The sequence below is a fragment of the Neopelma chrysocephalum genome, unplaced genomic scaffold (genome assembly GCF_003984885.1).
Source record: "Neopelma chrysocephalum unplaced genomic scaffold, ASM398488v2 Primary Assembly neopelma1_26b, whole genome shotgun sequence".
Lineage (NCBI taxonomy): Eukaryota > Metazoa > Chordata > Aves > Passeriformes > Pipridae > Neopelma > Neopelma chrysocephalum.
The window spans coordinates 956152-976504 of NW_020897696.1; the positions used below are offsets into that span (position 1 = coordinate 956152).

Here is a 20353-nt window from a genome sequence, read left to right on the forward strand (position 1 = left end):
GCAATGCTTGTGTGAAAATAAAAATACAAGAAAGACTGGAGTTTGCTTAGAAAGTTGACCCCTGTGCATGTACAGATGTTTATAGAAATGTCTGTGGAGAAAAATGATTACTCAGCAGAAAGTTGTTAGTTCAAAGAATAATTTTTTACCATATAGTAATACCCAGCCAACTTTCTGACTTTCCTAAAGAGTCAACATTGAAACCAGTAATCCATAATCTATTGCCAATTCAGGGCAAAGGACGGCACTTGTGAGCACTTTGCTTTTCAGCCAGGTGAAAGATGTCCTTGTGCTTATGATGAAGCAGACTCAGGGTGAAGTAAAATTAAATTAACAGCCTTAATGCACATTTGGAAGCCACTGGAAAGCACATAGCTGTAAAGTGTCCAGCTGAATGTGTACTGAGAACGACTTAATCGTTAGCAGAGACCCAGAAGGAAAAACAGCAGGCCAAGTTCTCAGGAAAAGCCATAAGATTTTAGAAAGATAGGGAAGTAAAATTTCTAGGAAAATTAAGAAAATGTTCTTCTTATGATTACATGAAAGAAACATGGACCATTGCTGAGGTGTCTGGAGATTTTACAGTTGTAGGCTGTTGCTGCATGACTGATACACTGTAAAACCATTGGGCTGGTGAAATAAGGGGTGTTCCTCCAAACTCACCTGAATAATGCCAGTTTAGTCCATTCACAGGGAAGATGGGATAACTGGAGACGCCTCCCAACTGAGATGTTTTCTCAGAAAAATCTGCTATAAGGTACTGATAAAACCTGTGGGGTCATTTTGAGACAATATATATGGAAAGAGCATCTGCCATCACAAAACCACCCACACAATGTTACCCAGAGTGAACCCACAGCCATGTGGGAAGGGTGGTTTGCATTTCCAGGGGAATGATCAGGGCTGCTGGTGTGGTTTGTAACTTGCAGGCACCCTGTCTCCCGTCTCCCAGAGGGTATACTGGCAGCTGCATCAAGCATGGCAGACTCTGTGCAGCCCAGCAATGATCATTCTTTTCAGCAGCATGAGTTCTTTGATCCTTCTTGCCTTGTCTCATAATTTAGTCGATTGCCTGATGGATGTGCTGGGCAGTCCTTGTGTGTGGAAAGACAGTTTCCTTTGAGGTCAGCTGAGAGATACAGTCATGAGGGAAAAACCCACAGGGTACTCTCAAGACACGTCTCCAGCATATAATATCATGGTTCTTGTTCTGTGCTTGTTTATGCTACTCAAGGGAAATCTTCCCACAGGCAAATACATACCTTAAAGGCCTGCACATTTCTGATAAGAATACAACATGTACTATTTGTCCAATTTTTCTGTCCACTTTAGGTTGCTGTCTAGTTTGAATATCACTGTTTCACACTTCTCTTAGATGTAAGAAAAGATTAAAATACAAAGCAGAAGAAAAACAGACCTCTTGCAACAATAGGACTGAAAGAAAGATGAGAAAGAAGTTCTGGTCCATCAAAACATTCAATGCATCAATGCATGTAGCTACCTTTGCACAAGAGCATTGGCTTTTTTTTCATGATGGACACTTCACCAAGTCCTCAGTTGAATTGTGTTTGTGAAAAGAGGTGAAGAAAGCAGAGGAAAATGTAAATCCAATATATATGACCAAAATACAGTGCTGCTTTCTTCTTGCCAGACTAGAAGTTGGATTTGTTTCTAGTGACTGGCACATAACATACATTTTTCCTTTAGCTAGGAAAAAAGTTAGTTTTAGGTTTTGGTTTTTTTTTAATTTTAATTCCTTGGAGGGAAAAACACAACAACAACAGTGTGGGCTTGAATTACAGTTGATGAACTCAAATCATTTCTGCAGCCCCCAAAATAGCTGGAAAGGTCAATGAAACCGCAAACTCCATGGGGCTCATCCATGAATGCAGCTTTTTGAGCCAGAGGCAAACTGCCCCATTGCTTACCAAAGTGATATTTATCTAATTTATTACTAGGAAATGCTTTCAGGGAGTAAAAAGCCAAACAACCAACAAAAACACCCCAAATCCAGACCAAGAGCAGCAAGAGCCACTGAAGGCCTGTACTAGCACCAGCAAACCAGTGTCTGTTTGTCCCCAGTGCAGTGATACCAGAAAGAAGGAAGCCTTTCTAGGTCAAATCTGCTCTCATTTGCACTGGCATAAATGATGCCTCTAAAGCTGAGGGAATTGTTGGCTGGCTGACTGGATCAGTGGACTTCAGGCAGAATTCAGGTCTCCTTGACCTGATGGGAGCAGAGGAGCTTGTCTCAGGCACACTGCTAAGACATACCAACTGATTGTTTAACCATATTGAACAAAATAGGCTTCCCTATCATTTTTCACCTACCTCAGATTTGATCAGAGATATAAAATAAAGAAAGACATGAACACCCATTCTGGCAAAGTTTTTGAAATGTCATTCGCACGATGTTTACCACAGGAAAAACAATCCTGCCACTATCTTTGTACTTTATCTGCAGCTTTCAGTCTCTTTGCATACTTACACTTAGCATCACAGCTTCCAAGCATTCTCCTCTAATTAATCAAAAACTCTGTCCTTCTGTTTCCTAGGTCACGAAGGAAGAATAGTACATTAAATAAAGGCATTGGCTGAGGATGGAAGCTGGATTTCTCCCCAAGGAACCTAATAATAGTGCCTTGATGCAGGCCAAGTCAAAACTGATACAGTTTTATATACACAGAGGTAAACAGTTGAGTGTGAAGAAAGTAAACATCAGATAGCATTCAAACAGTGGTTTATCCAGCTCATTCTGTGTTTGTAAATACAGAAGTGTGTTGCGGTGGCTAAATTTATCCTAATGTAAGGAAACATGAACAAAGAGGCTGGTATTTGGTAACTTCTATAGGCAACATTAGGACATCCTGCGTGAATTATTTAGGGGCAGTTTATGATAACATGGTGCAGATTAGAGTTGCCATTTCTGAAAAAATTAGGTCAGAATTATGTAGATAAGATGGAAAGAATTTCAGTAGCATTGTAGTATTTTCCTGACTTGCAGCCTGACTCACACGTCAAAGCTTTGTTTTATTGTATATCTTGTTTTGATCCATAGTCAAAACAGCCTTTATCCAGCGAAAATGAAAATAAACCAGCTGAGAAAGAAAGAATTACACTCAGCATTGAATAAAAATAAGTACCCCAAGCTTAATTTTGGAGAATAGTTGTCTTTTCCTGTGAAACTTTTTGTAACTTCAGAAATTACCATGCTGAACCCAGGAAAAATCAGAGGAGGGTGATACATTTTAGTAACAGTTAAGGAACGGAGCTTTTCCTTGCTCTTGATCTGAGTTGGAATTTCAGTCATATGTCAGGTGTATTTTTGACCACACTGGAAAGTGGTGGCCCTCTTCTCTCCATGCTTCCCTTTATCCTTCTCAAATTTCCTCATGGATTATAGGAACCTCTCACTTAAAAATGAGATAGATCCCAGCCATGAAAGGTTCACTTTTTCAGAGAAGTGAGATTAGTTCTAGTTAGAAGAACAAGAGCTCTGACTTTGCAGCCTTGCCTTTGCAGTCAGCACAATGTTTCCATTGGCTTCAGGTAGAATATTTTTTCACTCAGGTCGTTTATTAAAAGTAAGAATGTACTTTTACACTGTTCTGTGTTCAGTACCATAAAACCCAGCACATACCATGCTTCTCTTTTTTCACTGGGGACTCTAGCCTAAGTTACTGAATCTCTCTCTGCCATGAAGCTCACTTTGAGAAGGAGCAAACCTCTGGGGCAGACCCTGGTACTCGTATATGAACCAGCCATAAGATAAAATGCTTCTTGTTCCCTTTTGCTTATTCAGCGAGACAAACAGACTGCTAAATTCTGGCTTTCGGTCCAGCTCATTAATGCAATCAGGGTAAGCTGCAGTTTATGCTTCTATGCCAGAAGGCAAACAGTGAAGGTGGGGGCAGAAGCAAAGATGTGCCCCCTTTCACCCTTGCTGCACACCAGCAGGCCACTGAAGCCAGCTGGACTGCACAAAATTGCTTCTGCCACTCTTCCCAAAACCTGCAAACCCCTGCCATCAGGGCATCTTGCCCTCCTGTGTTCTTTGCATTGCCACTCAGGCTCAGTGCTGTGTGGGACTCTACTTTGCACGATGCTGGGAACTGTGCCTAACCCAAAAGGCCAGTGGGTGCCCATCACTACACAAAGCTGCAGCATGAGCCAGCAGTGGATGCAGTTTCCTGGGAAGGAGAGGAGAATGGAAGCCAGCTTTTGAGTCCAAGCATGAGCAGAGTAAACCCTAGGAGGAACAGGTTTATTTTTAGGATGGTCTCTCAAGAATCCTTTAAGCAGCTAGCCAGGAATGTGGGCTACTAAAGCCCACCCACGACATCATTTAGCCCAACCACCTACAAAATCCAAATACCCAGCCCTAATAACAGCACAGACACTGCTGTAGCGCTTCTCCACTCCCAGAACTGATCCTTTCCTCATGCTCTTTTCTGGAAGACAAAACAGGAGCAACTGGGATGGGATGCTGTCCCTTCCCTAACAGGGACATCCCGCACCACCTGCTTGCCTGTCACTTTGGCTGAGTGAGAGGTAGCACCTTAACTACTTGCTTGTTTATTTTCCCTGCCAAAGGCAACCGCTGGTAGGAGAAGAAATGGAAAATCAGGGAGCATTAGTGAGGTCTCTTCACACCTGACAGAGGTCACTGATCCAGGTACATCCCAAGCAGTTAAGTGTGGGTGATGCAGAGATCAAAGAGCAGCTCCAGGGGCTGCATCCTGCCCTGCAGAAGCACAGCAGTTCCCAATTCCTTCCCACTGCCTTGGCTAGGTGCTCCTGTCAGACCAGGGCTGCCAGCAATGCCATGTCCCCACTGAATTACTGCTCCAATACATAGAAGAACAGTGTGAAGAAAACATGATATGAGGTTTATTCAGCCTTACTGTGAAAATGCTGCAAAGAAATTAATATTGACAAGAAATCCAGAAATTCAGAAATTTTCAGTGGTGACTGCCAGTGCTTGTGTCACAATCCTTGTATTGTATTTCTTTGTAAAGATTTGTTTTTAAAAAGTCCCAGACTCAGTTTTTTTCATGGATTAAGTCTTGTACTTTTCTTTCCCTATAGGATCAGAGATGATTAAATCCATTTATTTGCTTTAAGCATCTTTCTAGGTATAACTACTTTACAACAATGTTTGGAGATATGTAAAAATTTAACTATTTCTCTGGGTTTGGGCCCCATTGAAGCTCCATTGAGGTCTCCATCTTTAAACTTGTATGGGCTGGGCTGACACTCTTAGGATAGCATGGTAATGAGTAATATAACGCTGCCTAGTCCAAGAGAGCCCACAGAGCATCCAGAGTGTGTATTTTCTCGTCTGGTTCATCTATACCCAGATCCCTATTGCCCATATTTTTATGGTAGAGTAAACCCAACATTAGAATTCGTACTACTGAGTGAAAAAGTAATCAGCCATGTGAGCAAGATAAATTACATTGGCCAATTCAAAGTTTGCCATGAAGTTTTGATGAGCAAGCTTGAAGTTAGAACAAGTATTATCTCCTGTCTCACATCTGGCACAAACTTTATGTGCCACGGTCTGGCTAACCTGACAGAAGGGCAATCACGTGCACTTCACCTAGGTCAGCATTGTACGTGGGGCAATCTATCTTCATGATCATGGAGCCACAGCCTAAGGAAAAACAAGCCAATACAGTAATTAAAAATATTTATTTCCAAAGATATTTACCTTGATAGGCATAAAGCATTTCCCAATTTCATACAGAAATACATAAAACATGCATAGACCAATATGGCCTACTTCAATGTGTATTCAACATGGTAAACATAATGAAGAACTTGTGTGAATATAAATACAAGACACAAAAAATAAGCACATAAGATTCAACCTGTCAGCAAATTCAACAATGTGAACAAATTCACTGCTATAAACATTCACCCAATATTAGCCTTTTGACTTAATTCAAAACAACCCTTTGTTTAAATTTATTTCCAGCAAAAAAGGCCCTGAATAAATCTCACAATAGCCTCTTGTACATCCCCACTTCAATGCATTTTTGGTAGCATGTGAGACACAACAACCTCTATTATTAGAACTTCAGTTAGCCAAATATCCTTGTTATGGGAAACTTAGTAGTATCCTCTAACTTTTATTTTATGTTGAAGAGTCCTTTGGTATCCAAAACCAAAGGACTTTGACTATGCAAACAACCAAAGTGTCTAACCCACATTCAGATAACTCTGGTTGTACAAGTAAACTAGACTTCTGAAAAAGGCAAAGGGTTGCAGCTGATTAGTAAAGGCAATAACAAGGTGTAAAAATACTCTAGCAGGAGTGCAACAAACAGTATGCGAGGTAGACATGTATATAAGCGGTAAGTCCTGATTAAAGTAGCACTGTGGCTTTCATTTTTGCATCTTAATGAAAAGGTAGAGTTCTTCGCTTTGAAGTTTGTACACTTAGATCTTGCCTTCTGTCCTTGCTGAGCACATCTGTGAGGTCTTCCTTGCAAGATGCTTTTGATGTAGACCCTGAAAGCTGCTCAACCGATGGGTAAGTTTCCCGAAGCAATATTCAAATATTTCCTCGGACAGATGTCTTTTCATGTGTGTGACTGTGGATTTCCCTTCAACCCATCCATCTGAATTCCAAAAATTATAAAATCCTTTGTTTTTATACCTCCAAATACAGGGCCTCCTTATCATTTTGCTCCTCTGGGCAAACACTTGGACAGAGAGGCCCTTCACCATCTTGGAATGTTGGAATCAAGAGAGAGTTTTGGTGATGCTTTGTCAGCAAACGTTTTGGAGAAAGATTCAGGTGATCTTCCCACTAGGATGCTTTCAGGCTTTCCCAGATGCTTTGCCTCTTGTTCGCCCTGTTATGTTTGAGCTTCCGCCCTTTCTGGAGCTCAGCCTTCAGCTTTGCAATACTGAAGGAAGCTTTGATACTGTTACCAATGGCTTCCAGCCTGCAAAACCAAGAAATATACATTTATTGTTATGACAATGAAGATGCTTCTCCAGTGTGCAAACATTCAGTTTTTGATTAAATAAACCTGTCTAGATTTCTGCCATGGGATCCTCATAAACTGTTAATTGGTATGCCTCTGTCAGAATCAGGCTAACCTAAGCCACTTGAAATATTGTATTCATAATTTCAATGCAAACATTAATATAAATTAAAATATTCACTCAAATAAAGATGCTCTAGACTTCCTTAAATAGCACATATCCAGTCAAGAGGTCTCCAGTGTTACTCTTATTGGCTATTTTGTTTCTTTTAGGTAAACCTGATCCTACTTTCAATGAACGGGTGCATTTTTCACGTAATTAAGCAAGCAAACCCCATTTTCAAAAAATTATTTAAGACTTCCAGGGCCTAAGTTTCACTCAAAATCATCGGGTTGCTTGTTCCCATAAATCCTGTTCTGCTTGTGAAAGCAGAACTAAAGAGTCTTCTCTAGTGTGGGCAAACTTCTGTATGCCATACTTTTACATGGACGTGGCTGACCAGTGAATGCAAAGCGGAGGATGCTAGGCAGAGCTCAGCACCTTTTTCCTCACAAGCTAAAAACCCAGTGCATGAAGAAAAGCTGCCAAGATATACCCACTAATTCTTCTGTAACTCTCAAGCTGAAATCACCAGCTAAGCCCATGATGACCCGAAGGCGGGCGAACTATGCTCTCTATTGCTGCCTCAGGGAACTACAATGGGATGAGAAGAAACTCACCGCTTCATTTTCTTGCTGTCAACAAGCTGTCGGTTCATGCATTCGGGTGCAATGCACTTGCCGGCTTTGATGCGGTGATGTGAGGTTTTCTTCACAGTGGACTGAGCCCTGTTAAAAGTGAAAAGGTGCTGCTATTAAAAAAACCAACCAAGTCTGCAGTCCACAAGGTGAGATATCTCACCAACCACTTCTCAAGGCATGTAATAAGTGATCTTTCTGGGCCAAACCATAGTATGTATCATAGCAGTGTGAGCACTATGAGGTAGGAGGCAAGGCTTTGGGGAGATTATTCGCTCAGCAAGTGCCAAAATGAGTAAGTGTACCACAATCCATCCCTTTTACATACACTGCCTTTTAAAGAGTAGCAACAAGAAACACACCAGAGATCTTTTCCTGTCTGGCAGAAGTTCAGACATTTCTTGTCCTTCTGGTTTGCACATTGGCATCTGCTGCTGGGTTCAGTGAGTGTCTCTGGCACCATGTCCTTCAGTGATCTTCTGGATCGAGAGGGGCCTCCGAGACCATATGGAACAGTCTTCCTACAATCAAAAGGACAACATGAAAGTCATTCAAATAATTCTGTGCCTTCGAAGTACTCTGGCGTATTTTGGGCAGTCTTATCAATGGGATTGATTGCAGGAGTAAAGGTTGTGGGATTGGGAATGCCTCGTTAGTCACAATTTCAATGCAAATGCTTCTGATGATCCTGCAACGTATTCATTAGCATGCCTACTGACAAGGATAATGACCTTTTAATTGTGTTTTCACAAGGCTGCTGTGCCTCCCTGTGCAATAGAAAGCAATAAAACCTCATCTCTTTGAACTTTGGCAACTGCCAACACTGAAAGAAGCAATAAAAGTGAGGAACAAATCCTCTGCACTCATAAGAAACTCAGCAGCACAACAAATCACCACAGTCAGTGTTTGCAGCCCTAGGTTAGTTTCTGGCTCACTACTTTATGGTGAGGACAGAGTAGAAATGGGTACTATGCATGATCCTGTTAATACGTGGGATGTGTTAATTTGCAGCAGAGAGCAGCAAAAGGCAGCTAGGAGCCCCCCAGTGTCAAAGTATATCTTCCAGCCTCCTAACTGGTTGGAAAGAAAGGCGGTCAAATTCAGGCTGGCAAAATCATGCCTTTGGCATTTTGTCTGCTTCTGATTCATACTGAAAAGTATCCTGCAGCCTTTGCTGAGCAGCATCCGAAGGAAATACTCCTACCCAGATTTTAGGAAAGCAGGTGCATTAGGGCTATTAGGAGCTATCTGCTCAATCTAAGCGGTCAAATCCTGTTTGCTGTCTCCCAGTGAATAGTCTCGTTGCTAAACTTGGCAGAAAAGTGGGAGCGGTGAGGGGGGAAAGCAATAGGAGAAAGTGTGCAAAGAAATATTCCTTCCTCCCCTTCCCATTTTCTGCAGGGGGTTTTTGGTTCTTAATTTTTCCCTTCACTCTCCCCTCCCTTCTCTCTTTCCTAACCAAAAGGGAACTCAGAGCTGGGGAACTGCCGAAGCGCCTTCGCTCCACTCACTCGGGAGTGTTGATCCAGATGATGTCGAGGTGGCAGAAGTAGACGCACTCCTCGTCCAGAAGCGAGGAGCAGGAGCAGCGCCGGGCGCGGCGGTGCGCGGCGGCGGCGGCGGCGGGGGGCGGCGCGGCGTCCACCTCGGCTCCGGGGGCTGCGGGAGGGAGCGGCAGAGCTCAGCACCCACGGCAAGGCTAGGCAACCGCGCATCCCCGCCCGCAGCATCCCTCGGGCATCCCTCCCCGGAGCCGGGCACGGAGCCTGGCTGCGGCCCCGCAACCCCTCCCGCGAGCGGCAGCGGACCGGCACCTACCTGCCGGCAGCAGCCCCGGGCAGAGCACGAAGAGCAGCGAGACGATCATCTGGGAATAATCCATAGCAGGCGGTGGAGGGCGGACGGAAAAACTGGGGTGTGGAAAAGGGGGAAAAATTAATAAAAGTCGAGAAAAAAGCGCGGAAAGTGTCTCCCAGCGTGGAGACTGAGCGCCGTGGCGGGTGCCCTGCGTGGCGCGGCTCGGTGCGCCCCGGCGCGTCTGGCTGGCGCGGCGGTCCCCGGCGCCCTTTTATAGCGAACCCCCATGGAGCGGGTAAACAGCCCCGGCGCTATTTTATCCCGAGACAATGTTATTCTGCAATTAGTCACCGCGCGGCAACGTGCGGGCCGAGATAAGGCCGGGGCTGGAAAGGAAATCGCCTGCAAACTTCAAGAGCGGCGGCGGCGGGCGGGGGGAGGCAGGGGCGCCCCGGGGGCGGGAGGGGCGCGCCGGGGACCGCCAGGGGGCGCCCCGCCCGCGCATCGCACCTGAGGGCGGCTCTGGGATCTGGGATCCCGGGCGCGGGGATTCGGGGCTGCAGTACTTCAGGGATTTGGGGCTTCAAGGGTCCAGGGATTCGGGAGTTCAGGGCTTCAGTGATTCAGTGACACAGGGCTTTAGGGCTTCAGTGATTCAGGGCTTCAGGGCTCAGCACTCTCGGCTTGGCCCGATGCTCACTCTGCTACCTTGGGGGAGAACTCGGTCGTGGGACACGGGGGTCACTTTGGCGGGGATGAAGGATGTCTGACTGCATGGGACCCTGCCCTGCTGAGTGGGCTCTGGGGTCTCAAGTGGTTTGGGATTGGCAGCAGCGGTGGGACATTGGGGTATAATCCCTCTTTTCTGGTGTGGTAAGGCAAGGTGCCGCGCCACAGAGCGTATTTTAGGTGCGAGCAGGTGTGTAAAGCCAGGGAAGGAGTGAACCCCGATGCCTATCCTTTGCGGTTGTATCTCACCGCTAACTCTGGCAAGGTCTCTTTTCTGGCGTGTTTGTTTTTTGCTGCCTTGTGTCAAGGTGCAGTAGCTGCCAGTGGACACTTGAGGAATGGCAGTGCCATCACAGATATGTACGTGCATGGAATCCACTGAGCTCCTAACGGAGTAAACCAGCCCCTGAATATAAACTTAAGTGAACTCAAATGCCTGTGATCCGCTGTGGAGCCGTCGTGCCGCAAAACGTGCCAATTTCACCTATGATAAATAGATAAGGCTCTCTTGGTATTTGTGGAATTTCCGTGCACTGTGCTGTAATAATAGAAATGACCTTGAATATCACAAAGACCGAGACTGTTAAGCACAAGTTGCATTGTGATCTGTCAGGTGAATGGCAATTTTTTTAAAGTATGAAATTATACTGTGCCACTGTATCATAGCGGACAGACTGTCTGCAGCCGTGCTGAGTCAGAATAAAGATCCATTTAGCTGGTATCCTTTTCTCCCACAATGGCTGTTAGCTGGTGGTATGAGAAGGAGTACAAGAAAGGAATGCAAGTAGAGACTAATCCTTTCCTCGGTGTAACTTCCCTGCTTCTAACAGGATAAAGTGTAGGGGCTTTCCGAGCAATAATGAACACTTAGACCATTATGCTGAATAAACACTAGTGGCCCCGTCCTGAGATGGTCATATCTCATTATCAAAGGTTCTCTAAAAACTGCCCTGTAAAACCTCTGCGAGTGGAGAAAGCTAGGTTATACAATATTTTTTTTCCACACCTCTCCAGCGTGGGAGTCTGTTTTTCAGAGCAGGGATTGTATCATCTTGTGTATTATGTCTCCTTGTGAATGTAGGGCAGGACTTACCGGAATGCCAATGTATCCGTACCTGTGTGTGTGAATTGCTGCAGTCATGATAAGAATCTGCCAGCAGAGGTCACACAGCTACATACAAAAAGTAATCACAGCCCTCTGAAGTAATAAACCCTATCAGTGTCCAAAAGTTGGGAAAGAAACTAAATGAATTTTTTGGGGGGGGGTAAAAAAACCCCAAAACCAACAACCAACAAAAAACCCCCAGAACTAAAACAAGCAAACAAACAAAAAGAAAAGAAAAACACAAAGCATTTTTGAGGGTTGAAAGATAGTTATCATTCTGTATTGAGTACAAGTATACATAGCCTTTCCAGGCCTGTCACTTGAAGGCTGTCTTTCATGCCAGCAATTACTTACATTCTTTTTTTCCTAAGATTCCTTTTTCCAAGATGTGCACTTGAAGCCAAAATGACTCACATCAGTGTAAGACATTTTCAGCTTTGTCAAAATGCCTTGTTAGAAAGTATTTTGTCAGCTGACAAAAACGACATGCATGTTTCCTATGACGAACAGAACACAAACATATCACAGGCACCTCTGAAGGTGCTATTCTTTTCTACATTTTTTTTAAGCAAAAACATCTAAAGTAATTTTTCATAAGAATTCACAAATATTATTGTTGTCAGAGATCCATTTCCTCTGATTCAGCAATTTCTGATAGCTCCACTTTCAGATCTTGAGACTAACCAGAATCAAGCTATTCCTGTGCTTGTTTCTGTAATGCAAAAACAAATTTATGTTCAGTTACCAGTGGCTCAGATGGGTCATTTCAGGCTGCCAGGATTTCAAGGCAAGGAGGTGGGTTTTTCCGGGAAGAGGTAACCCTGACTCTTTCTCGGACACTGGGAGGTACCGGGGGCAGATTTGTGCCATGCAGAAATACCCTTTGAGAGTTTTGACAAAGAAGGAAGATTTGCTCACTTTAAAGCTGTTTAAAGGAGGAGTCTGTAACAGTAGGGGTCCCAGTAGGGGTCTTATAAAATATGCATAACAAGACTAAATTTAGTCCAGCATTCAGCGTTTGCAGGATGGAAATATAAAGTCAGGTACCCAACCAATCATCCCAGTGCATGCCATGCCCGCTCGCTCCAAGGGCTGGGAAGTTTGCACATATTTGCACAGCTATCCCTGTGGGTAAGGGTGGAAGCAGGAGCTGAAGCTGACTGCTCCCACAGCAGGCTTTGTCCCTTTCTAGCTGGAGCACCTTGGCCAGCCACAGCTGAGACATTGTGTTATGGGGTGAAAACTTAGCTGGCCAGGCAGGCTGTGGTTGTAATGTTCCAGTTGGAAAAGGCCATGGCACTGAGTTTTCTAAAGGACATTTTGTTTAGTGTCAGAAATGTGAAATGCCTGCTTATCAGCAAAACAATAAAAGGAGATTGTAAAACTGTGCCTTTCTGTCTAGGGAGCAAGTGGAGCAACGTGCTGTTTTCTGTAGATTTGAAACACAATTCTCAATTAAGTAGAAGTTGCATAACTTGTCCCTTTACTTCACTTGCTGCCCTTCTTGCACCTAACTTTCCTCTTAGGGGCTGTCCAGTCCCCCTGTGCCCCTTAATACACAAGAAACAAATTTTTTACGTAACATGCAAGTTAAAGAGCTAACTAGGACATCCAGTGGGACCTCGACAGCCTTGAGAGGTGAGCCCATGTGAACCTCATGAAGTTCAACAGGGCCAAGTGCAAGATCCTGCACCTGGGTCAGGGCAATCTCAATCCCAAATACAAGCTGAAGGATGAAAGGATTGAGAGCAGACCTGAGGAGAAGGACTTGCAGGTGTTGGTCGACAAGAAGCTTGACATGAGCTCGCAATGCGCACTTCCAGCCCCGAAAGCCAATTGTATCCTGGACTGCATCAAAAACAGTGTGGCTGAGGGAGGTGATTCTGCCCCTCTACTCTGCTCTGGCGAGACTTCACCTGGAGTGCTGCATCCAGTTCTGGGAACCCCCATAAGAAGGACATGGACCTGTTGGAGCAAGTACAGAGGAGGCCACAAAGATGCTCAGAGGGCTGGAGCACCTCTCCTATGAAGACTGAGAAGAAGACCTCTCCTATGAAGGCTGAGAGAGTTGAGGTTGTTCAGCCTAGAAAAGCAAAAGCTCCAAGGAGACCTTATAGCAGCCTTCAAGTACCTAAAGGAGGCCTGCAAGAGAGATGGAGAAGGACTTTTTACAAGGGCATGTAGTGATAGTACAAGGGGGAATGTTTTTAATCTAAAAGAGGGTGGGTGTAGAACAGGAAGAAATTATTTACTGTGAGGCACTGGAACAGGTTGTCCAGAGAAGCTGTGGATGTCCCATCCACAAGGCCAGGTTGGATGGAGCTTTGAGTAACCTTCTAGTTGAAGGTGTCCCTGCCCATGGCAGGGGTGTTGGAACAGAATGATCTTAAAGGTCTCTTCCAACACAAAGCATTCTAGGATTCCATGATAATTTAGGCTTCTTGGAAATCACCTTATTCTTATCTGTCACTACTCAGCCTATAATGGATTTAATTCTCCTTAAAAATGTGAGAGTCCTTGGGCAGAAGCCTAATTTCTTGTATAGCAACTTTCTTCATTTCTCCCCATCTCCAGCTAGTGATGTTTGGTAAAGGACACAGGCACCTGTCTCACAATACACTTGTGGACCTCTTAAAGTGCTGAGGAGAGGAGTAAGGTCAGCCACTAATCCCAGAACCTCAGCCCCACCTCTTTGTTAAATGGTGCCCAACTAGGCAAACTACCATCAGACCTTTGTGACGCAGTTATCATCACCTTGTATAAGAAGAAAGGAGATAAATCAGACTGTTCAAATTACCAAGGCATTACTCTGCTCTCCATTGCTGGTAAAATCCTTGCAAGAATACTTTTGAACAGACTAATACCCACTATAGCAGAAGAACTTCTACCTGAAAGCCAATGTGGTTTCAGAGCCAACAGGAGTACCGCAGACATTGGTATTTGTTCTCAGACAACTGCAAGAGAAGTGTAGGGAACAGAACAAAGGTCTCTATGTAACCTTTGTTGATCTTACCAAGGCTTTTGATACTGTGAGCAGAGAAGGTCTATGGCAGATTTTGGAACGTTTAGAATGTCCCCCCAAGTTCCTTAAAATGATCATCTCACTTCATGAAGATCAGCATGGCCAAGTCAGACATGGCAATGCACTTTCTGAGCCCTTTCAAATAACCAGTGGTGTGAAACAAGGCTGAGTTCTTGCACCAACCCTATTCACAATCTTTTTCAGCATGATGCTCCAAAGGACCACGGCAGATCTCAATGAAGAAAATGGTATCTACATCCAATATCATACCGATGGAAGCGTATTCAACCTAAAGTGACTGAAGGCCCATACTAAGACCTTAAATAATCTTGTCCATGAGCTGCTTTATGCTGATGCCTCCACCCTCATCGCCCACACAGAAGTAGCTCTGCAGCGTTTAACATTCTGCTTTGCAGAGGCTGCTGAGCTTTTTGGGCTGGAAGTCAGCTTGAAGAAGACAGAAGTTTTCTATCAACCTGCACCTCAGGAAGTCTTCCATCATCCCCATATCACCATTGGCAAATCAGAGCTCAAATCAGTCCAGCAGTTTAACTACCTAGGTAGCATCATCTCCTCGGATGGTAAGATTGATGGAGAGATAGACAACAGGTTACCAAAGGCATATAGAGCTTTCAGAAAACTCCATAAAAGAGTTTGGCAAAATGAACACCTGAAGAAAAGTACAAAGATCAGTGTTTACAGAGTCATCGTACTGTCTACTCTTTCATATGGGTCCAAATCATGGGTCATTTACCGCCACCATCTGCGACTCCTAGAACGCTTCCATCAACGCTGCCTCCGTACAATCCTAAACATCCACTGGTCAGATTATGTGACTAATACGTCTGTTCTAGAACAAGCAGCAATCACAAGTATTGAGGCCATGTTACTGAGAACACAGCTGCGTTGGGCAGGACACGTCTCAAGGATGAAGGACCACCGCCTCCCTAAGATCTTGCTTTATGGTGAACTTGCCACTGGCTACCTCAAGAGAGGAGCCCTGAAGAGGAGACACAAGGCCTCCCTGAGACAATATCCCAGCCTTGGCCATATTGATCTTCATTATTGGTCTATTCTGGCCTCCAATCAGGAGGTCTAGAGACACACCATCTATAACGCTGCTGCTTCTTTTGAGAACGCACGCAGGATCACTCTTGAGGAGAAAAGACAACATAGAAAGAACCGTGTCTTGTTGATACCACCTAAGGAGTCTTTCTGCTGTGCCTTTTGCAACCAGACTTGTCTATCTCGCATTGGCCTTTTTAGCCACCAGCGCGCTTGTAGCAAGTGTGGGTAGAGTCCTTCCCAAATCTTCATTTGCAAAGCCTAGCCATGAGATCCTCTCCCCATCCCAATACCATCAGCGATCATTTTCTTTTCAAAATTCACTCCAGATACAAAATCCTATTTAAAATAGGGAGGAAAGTGGCAACTATATGATGTTTGGAGCAGAGGAGTTATCACCAGACGAGAAAAGAAAGCTCTTCCAGATCATGCATGTCCTGGCACCAGGTAGCAGTGACCAGGTACCATTTAAATACAGAAATCAAACTGAGCTTAGAGCTGAAACAGAGGAGAAAACCAATAGTATTGAAAAAAGTTCATAGTTTCTCCCAGGACTAAAATTGTTATTGCCAGAAACACAAGAAAGATCATTTGCAGAGATTCGGGTCTCAGAGGTGCTCTTGTGAACCCTTCCTCCTGCTTATACTTTCCACAACAAAGAACTGGGAAGCAGAATCAGCTTTTAAATAAGGGGAAACATCAGGTGGGAAAAGGAAAAGGCTTAAGTAGTCTGGGAATAAAGAATTCATGTAACTTTTAGGTGAGAGTTAAACAGGAACTTCCCCCCTACTTCTACTGTCCATTTCTGCCTTGATGACATGAGAGAAAGAGTGTCTACTTCCCACTGAAGTGAGCCACAGGGGTGCTGGAGGTGCTTGGCTGTTCCCTGTCCAGCAAGCTGTAGCAGCTCCTCCTGTTTCCTTCTTTTACTCTGTGTTTGCTCTTGTGGAGGAGCAGCAAGCAGAATATCAGGAGCAGGGCAAAAGTTTACACTCTGTGGGTGGAACATGGGGCAGGTGACCTGAGCTTTCTCTCCCAGGCCTTGTGTAGGTGACAGAGGTGACCAATAATGCCGAGGGAGTGCCTGGTGTGGTACCAGGATGGCTCAGGCGGGTGGTCATTTCTGCTGTGGTAGCTCAGGATCCTGCACAGAGAGGCCCTGAAGGAATTCAATCCCCAGCCCTTCGGTATTAAAAACAATTTATGCTGTGGTGCTTTAAGAGGATTTAATTTTTTAATTGACCCAATTCTCATTTCACTGACAACATTAATAGAGGTTATATGACAAAGGCCTTACTTCTCGCCCAGAAAACCTTGAATTCTGGAGAAGGAGCTCTCTGTCTTATCCTTGTGCTCTTGCAGACACATCCACCTTCAGCCAGGTCAGTCAGAAAATGCTGGGCTAGACAGTTTGATCTCATGGGACTGTGATATATTCTCATAGCTATACTTGGACTTTTAAGTTTGTTTTAGGGGAAAAAAAAGTATTTCTGTTTAGTCTTCAGCTTCATTCCTCAAATCAAGTTCTAAATACAAACAGCATGAACTAAGTCTTCTTGAAGTGTGAAAAGATTACGTGTCAATAACCAGCCTCTTAAGAATGGGTCATGCAAGTAAGAGTTCAGCTATATAAAGACTATCATCAACAAATACAAGAGACTGGTGAAAAGCCAGCAACAGAAGGCTTTAGCAAAGAAAAGCAAAACACAAAACAAAAGGCGTCACTTGTAGAAAGCCAGATCTGGTTCCATATACAAGCTCTTCAATGAATACAGCAGCATATGACTGAACATTTATTTGCAAATAACAGTTAGTGGAAAATGTGCTTTATCAGGTTTGTTTACTTACTTCTTGGCAAGTGTGGCTTGCACGGAAGTCAAGCCCAATGCCTCCAATCAGAAAATCTTCTGAAGCAAATTGCTAAGAGTAGTGCACAGTGCTCTGACTGATTTCTTGCTCCTATCAAAAGTGCATTTCAGTTTCATGTTCTTTAATAAATGTCACTTTCCCATTGTCTTGGCAAAGAATCAGTGATGCCATCCCAATGTCCAGAGCTGTGAATTGAAGGGAGGAGGACAGTCCTCATCCTGTCTGACAGCAGATACTCTACTACAGTTTCTAAATTGGAGCAATATCTCTGTTCACCTTGTGTCTGAATTGCCCTCTTGAGTATCGAAAGGAGTCTAAGGTGCTGACAGTCCTAAATTTAGGCACCATTCTCTTCTTAACATCTGGAGTTAGCTGGTGATGAATCCAAGTTGGTGACTTGCCCATGGGCCCACGAGAAATTGCTGTGTGAGTGCAGAAAGGAGCTGAGTTCCTCAAACCCACATCCTGTATCCTTCCCCCTATATTATCAGCCCTCCCAGTACACAGAGGTTTGCTTACCAAAACTGACTTTTTTTGCTGTTTTGATTTGTCCATCTATTGGAATTTATGTTGCTTTTATCAGAAAAAGTACTTGGGAGATCTTTATGCAGCTTGCTCAGAGACACTTCTTTGAGTTAATGAATTTAATTGACTTTTCGTGCCTAGTTTTTCCACCTGTCATGTGGCCTGCTCCACCTTTGTATGAGTTTCCAAAGACTCAAATCAGTAGATTTCTGAGAGCTAGCTGGCTCTACCCTTTCCTGAGTGCATAGAAGCTTTGATGAAATGAAGGTAATTAGAAAAACGCATTGTTCCAAAAATGGTGTTGAACTTTCTTTATAGCACAGCCCTTTGGCTACCAATATGTAGCCCCACTGTGACTGTTTTGCCACCTCCTTTTTGGGCCTGGGGTTAGATGAGTAGGCTTGCTGCTTCCAGTCTTTTCTTTGTGAGAGAAATGGGTATGTGCTAGGAAACACCGTGGGTTTAGATGTGGCCTGAGCCATAGGGGTATGGGTTTGTTATTCTTTGGTTACTTGTTCCAGGTACTTGCTTTGCTCCCAGATCCCCTAGCACTATGCTTCTGTGCATGAGTGCCTGGAAAATGGACAGGAAAGTAACCTCATCCCAAACCAATGCTTCTAGCATCAAAGGTATACTCGTTGTGCATTTAGGCATATGCTTGTGGAGTTTTTTTTTGTCCAGAGCATACTTTGACTGTAAAAGAAGTGATTATTATCTCTCTCTAACTGCAGTTCCTAGTCTTTATCTGCCCTTGTTTCTCCCAGGAGAAGGCAGCATTGTAAGAAGACACTGCATAAACGTGATCCAGCTGTTTTTGGCACATAGTCTCAGTTTGAACAAGTTACACCAAAAGCTGACAGAGGAGACAAGATGTAGATTAATTGCAATTATCAAAAAAGAAGTTGAATTCAGAAATTCTCCCTCTTATTTATAAAGGAACAATAAGAGGGATACCCTTTTCTTTTTCAAGGGACATATGCATTAAAATATCTACTCTGCGTCTGAGGTAAAATACGGACCGTACAGATCCAGGGGTTGTTATGGCAATTGCTCACCAGTGACACTGACAAGAAGGAGATTTTGTGACACGTCAAGGAAGAAAACAGGAACAGCAGCCTAAAGACAGCTGATGCCCCAGCACTGAGCTAAGATTACCTTACACCCCCCCTCCCCACCCACAGCTGCAAGAACTAGCCTGTTCTGAAACGTGCATGCCACCTGCAGCACTGGCACTGCCCCAGCACACCACAAACTGCCTGGGAAATGTGAGGGGGTGAGACACCACTGGAAGGGAAAGACCTGTATACGACTCCAGGTTCCCATGAGCAGCTAAAAATCGAGATGCCCAACACGGCTGTACGTCAATATTTGCCATATGACATATATGACAAATAGCATACAGGAATAAGACCAGCATTTCTGGCTGCTTTCACTAAGCATCCTTGAGGCATGTCTCTATGACGAATTTTGCACCATCATTTCCATTTTGACTGCTTGTCAGAGCCTGAATTAGTGCCCCTGGGAACTCCTCTGCAGTCTTGGTGCCTGCAGCCAGACCTTTCTGTTCCTGCTTTTTCGAGCAGATTTACTTGCTACACCAAAAAAGGGCAATGCAATTTCCTCAGTTTCCTTTAAGTGTTCAGCATTATAGTTGTATTCAGCTGAAGTGCTGGAAGCCTCAGTGGGAAAGGTATCCCAGAGCAAATGACAGGTTGTGCTTTGGCATGGATGATGAAGACTTTTCCACTATTGCTACCAGTATTCTATATGCAGAAAACCATTCATCATCCTTTGACTACATTAATGTTCAGATTAGTTAACTGAGTTGTAGTTATCCTGTTACCACTGGCATAACTATATGTGAGCCTTAAGAATTGCTTCATAATGACAATTTTTTCCCAACATTTATAGTTTCTTCACAGTTTTTAACAGTGTCTTCTTCTTATCTAAACACGAACATATTCCACCTTTCCTAACAGGATTATGCTGTAAAACTGTAGCTTTGGTTTCAATTTCAACAGATGCAAACAGGAACGACCAGACTTTTGCACTGGATCTAGGATGAGTCTTTTGAAAATAGGAACTGCATAAAGCACATAGGTTAGGTCAAACCATCAACTGACAGAATAGTTCAGCTTTCTTCAAATTCTTGCAGACATATTTCCTTTTTCAAGTGGAAAGACTCTTTCTGAAAAGCTAAGCTGGCTTCGCACCATCTGAAATCGAGCAGAAGTGGTTTCATTTTAGTTTAGGAAGGCAGAATAGTAAGGAGGGTCCAAACCTGACCACATCCAGTTGGCAGCCAGTCACTAATGGTGTCCCTCAGGCCTCAGATTTGGGCCCAGTCCTGTTTAATATCTGGATATTACTCATCTGGATGAGGGGATTGAGTGTACCATTAGCAAATTTGCAGATGACACCAAGCTGGGGAGTAGTGTCAATCTCCTGGAGGGTGGGAGGTCTCTGCAGAGGGACCTGGATAGTCTGGATAGATGGGCTGAATTC

The 20353-nt window shown here is 44.1% G+C and overlaps 1 protein-coding gene across 1 annotated transcript; it reads right to left on the reverse strand.

Annotated features, from left to right (window-relative positions):
* Positions 1-5675: 5675 nt before the first annotated feature.
* On the reverse strand, positions 5676-9763 carry EDN1 (endothelin 1). The gene is made up of 5 exons (XM_027676288.1): positions 9555-9763; positions 9248-9395; positions 8099-8257; positions 7719-7826; positions 5676-6956 (listed from the first exon to the last, which is right to left on the reverse strand). Exons 1-5 carry the CDS (start codon positions 9616-9618, stop codon positions 6818-6820), a joined length of 618 nt encoding a protein of 205 aa, XP_027532089.1. The 5' UTR covers positions 9619-9763; the 3' UTR covers positions 5676-6817.
* Positions 9764-20353: the final 10590 nt, after the last annotated feature.

What these genes read in the sequence shown, in the direction of transcription:
- EDN1 (XM_027676288.1), bottom strand. Translation starts at nt 9,618, where the DNA reads ATGGATTATTCCCAGATGATCGTCTCGCTGCTCTTCGTGCTCTGCCCG. An exon ending in CCCGGGGCTGCTGCCGGCAG is followed by an intron (nt 9,396 to 9,554) that starts GTAGGTGCCGGT and finishes TCCCTCCCGCAG; the next exon opens with CCCCCGGAGCCGAGGTGGAC. An exon ending in ATCTGGATCAACACTCCCGA is followed by an intron (nt 8,258 to 9,247) that starts GTGAGTGGAGCG and finishes TTTTGATTGTAG; the next exon opens with GAAGACTGTTCCATATGGTC.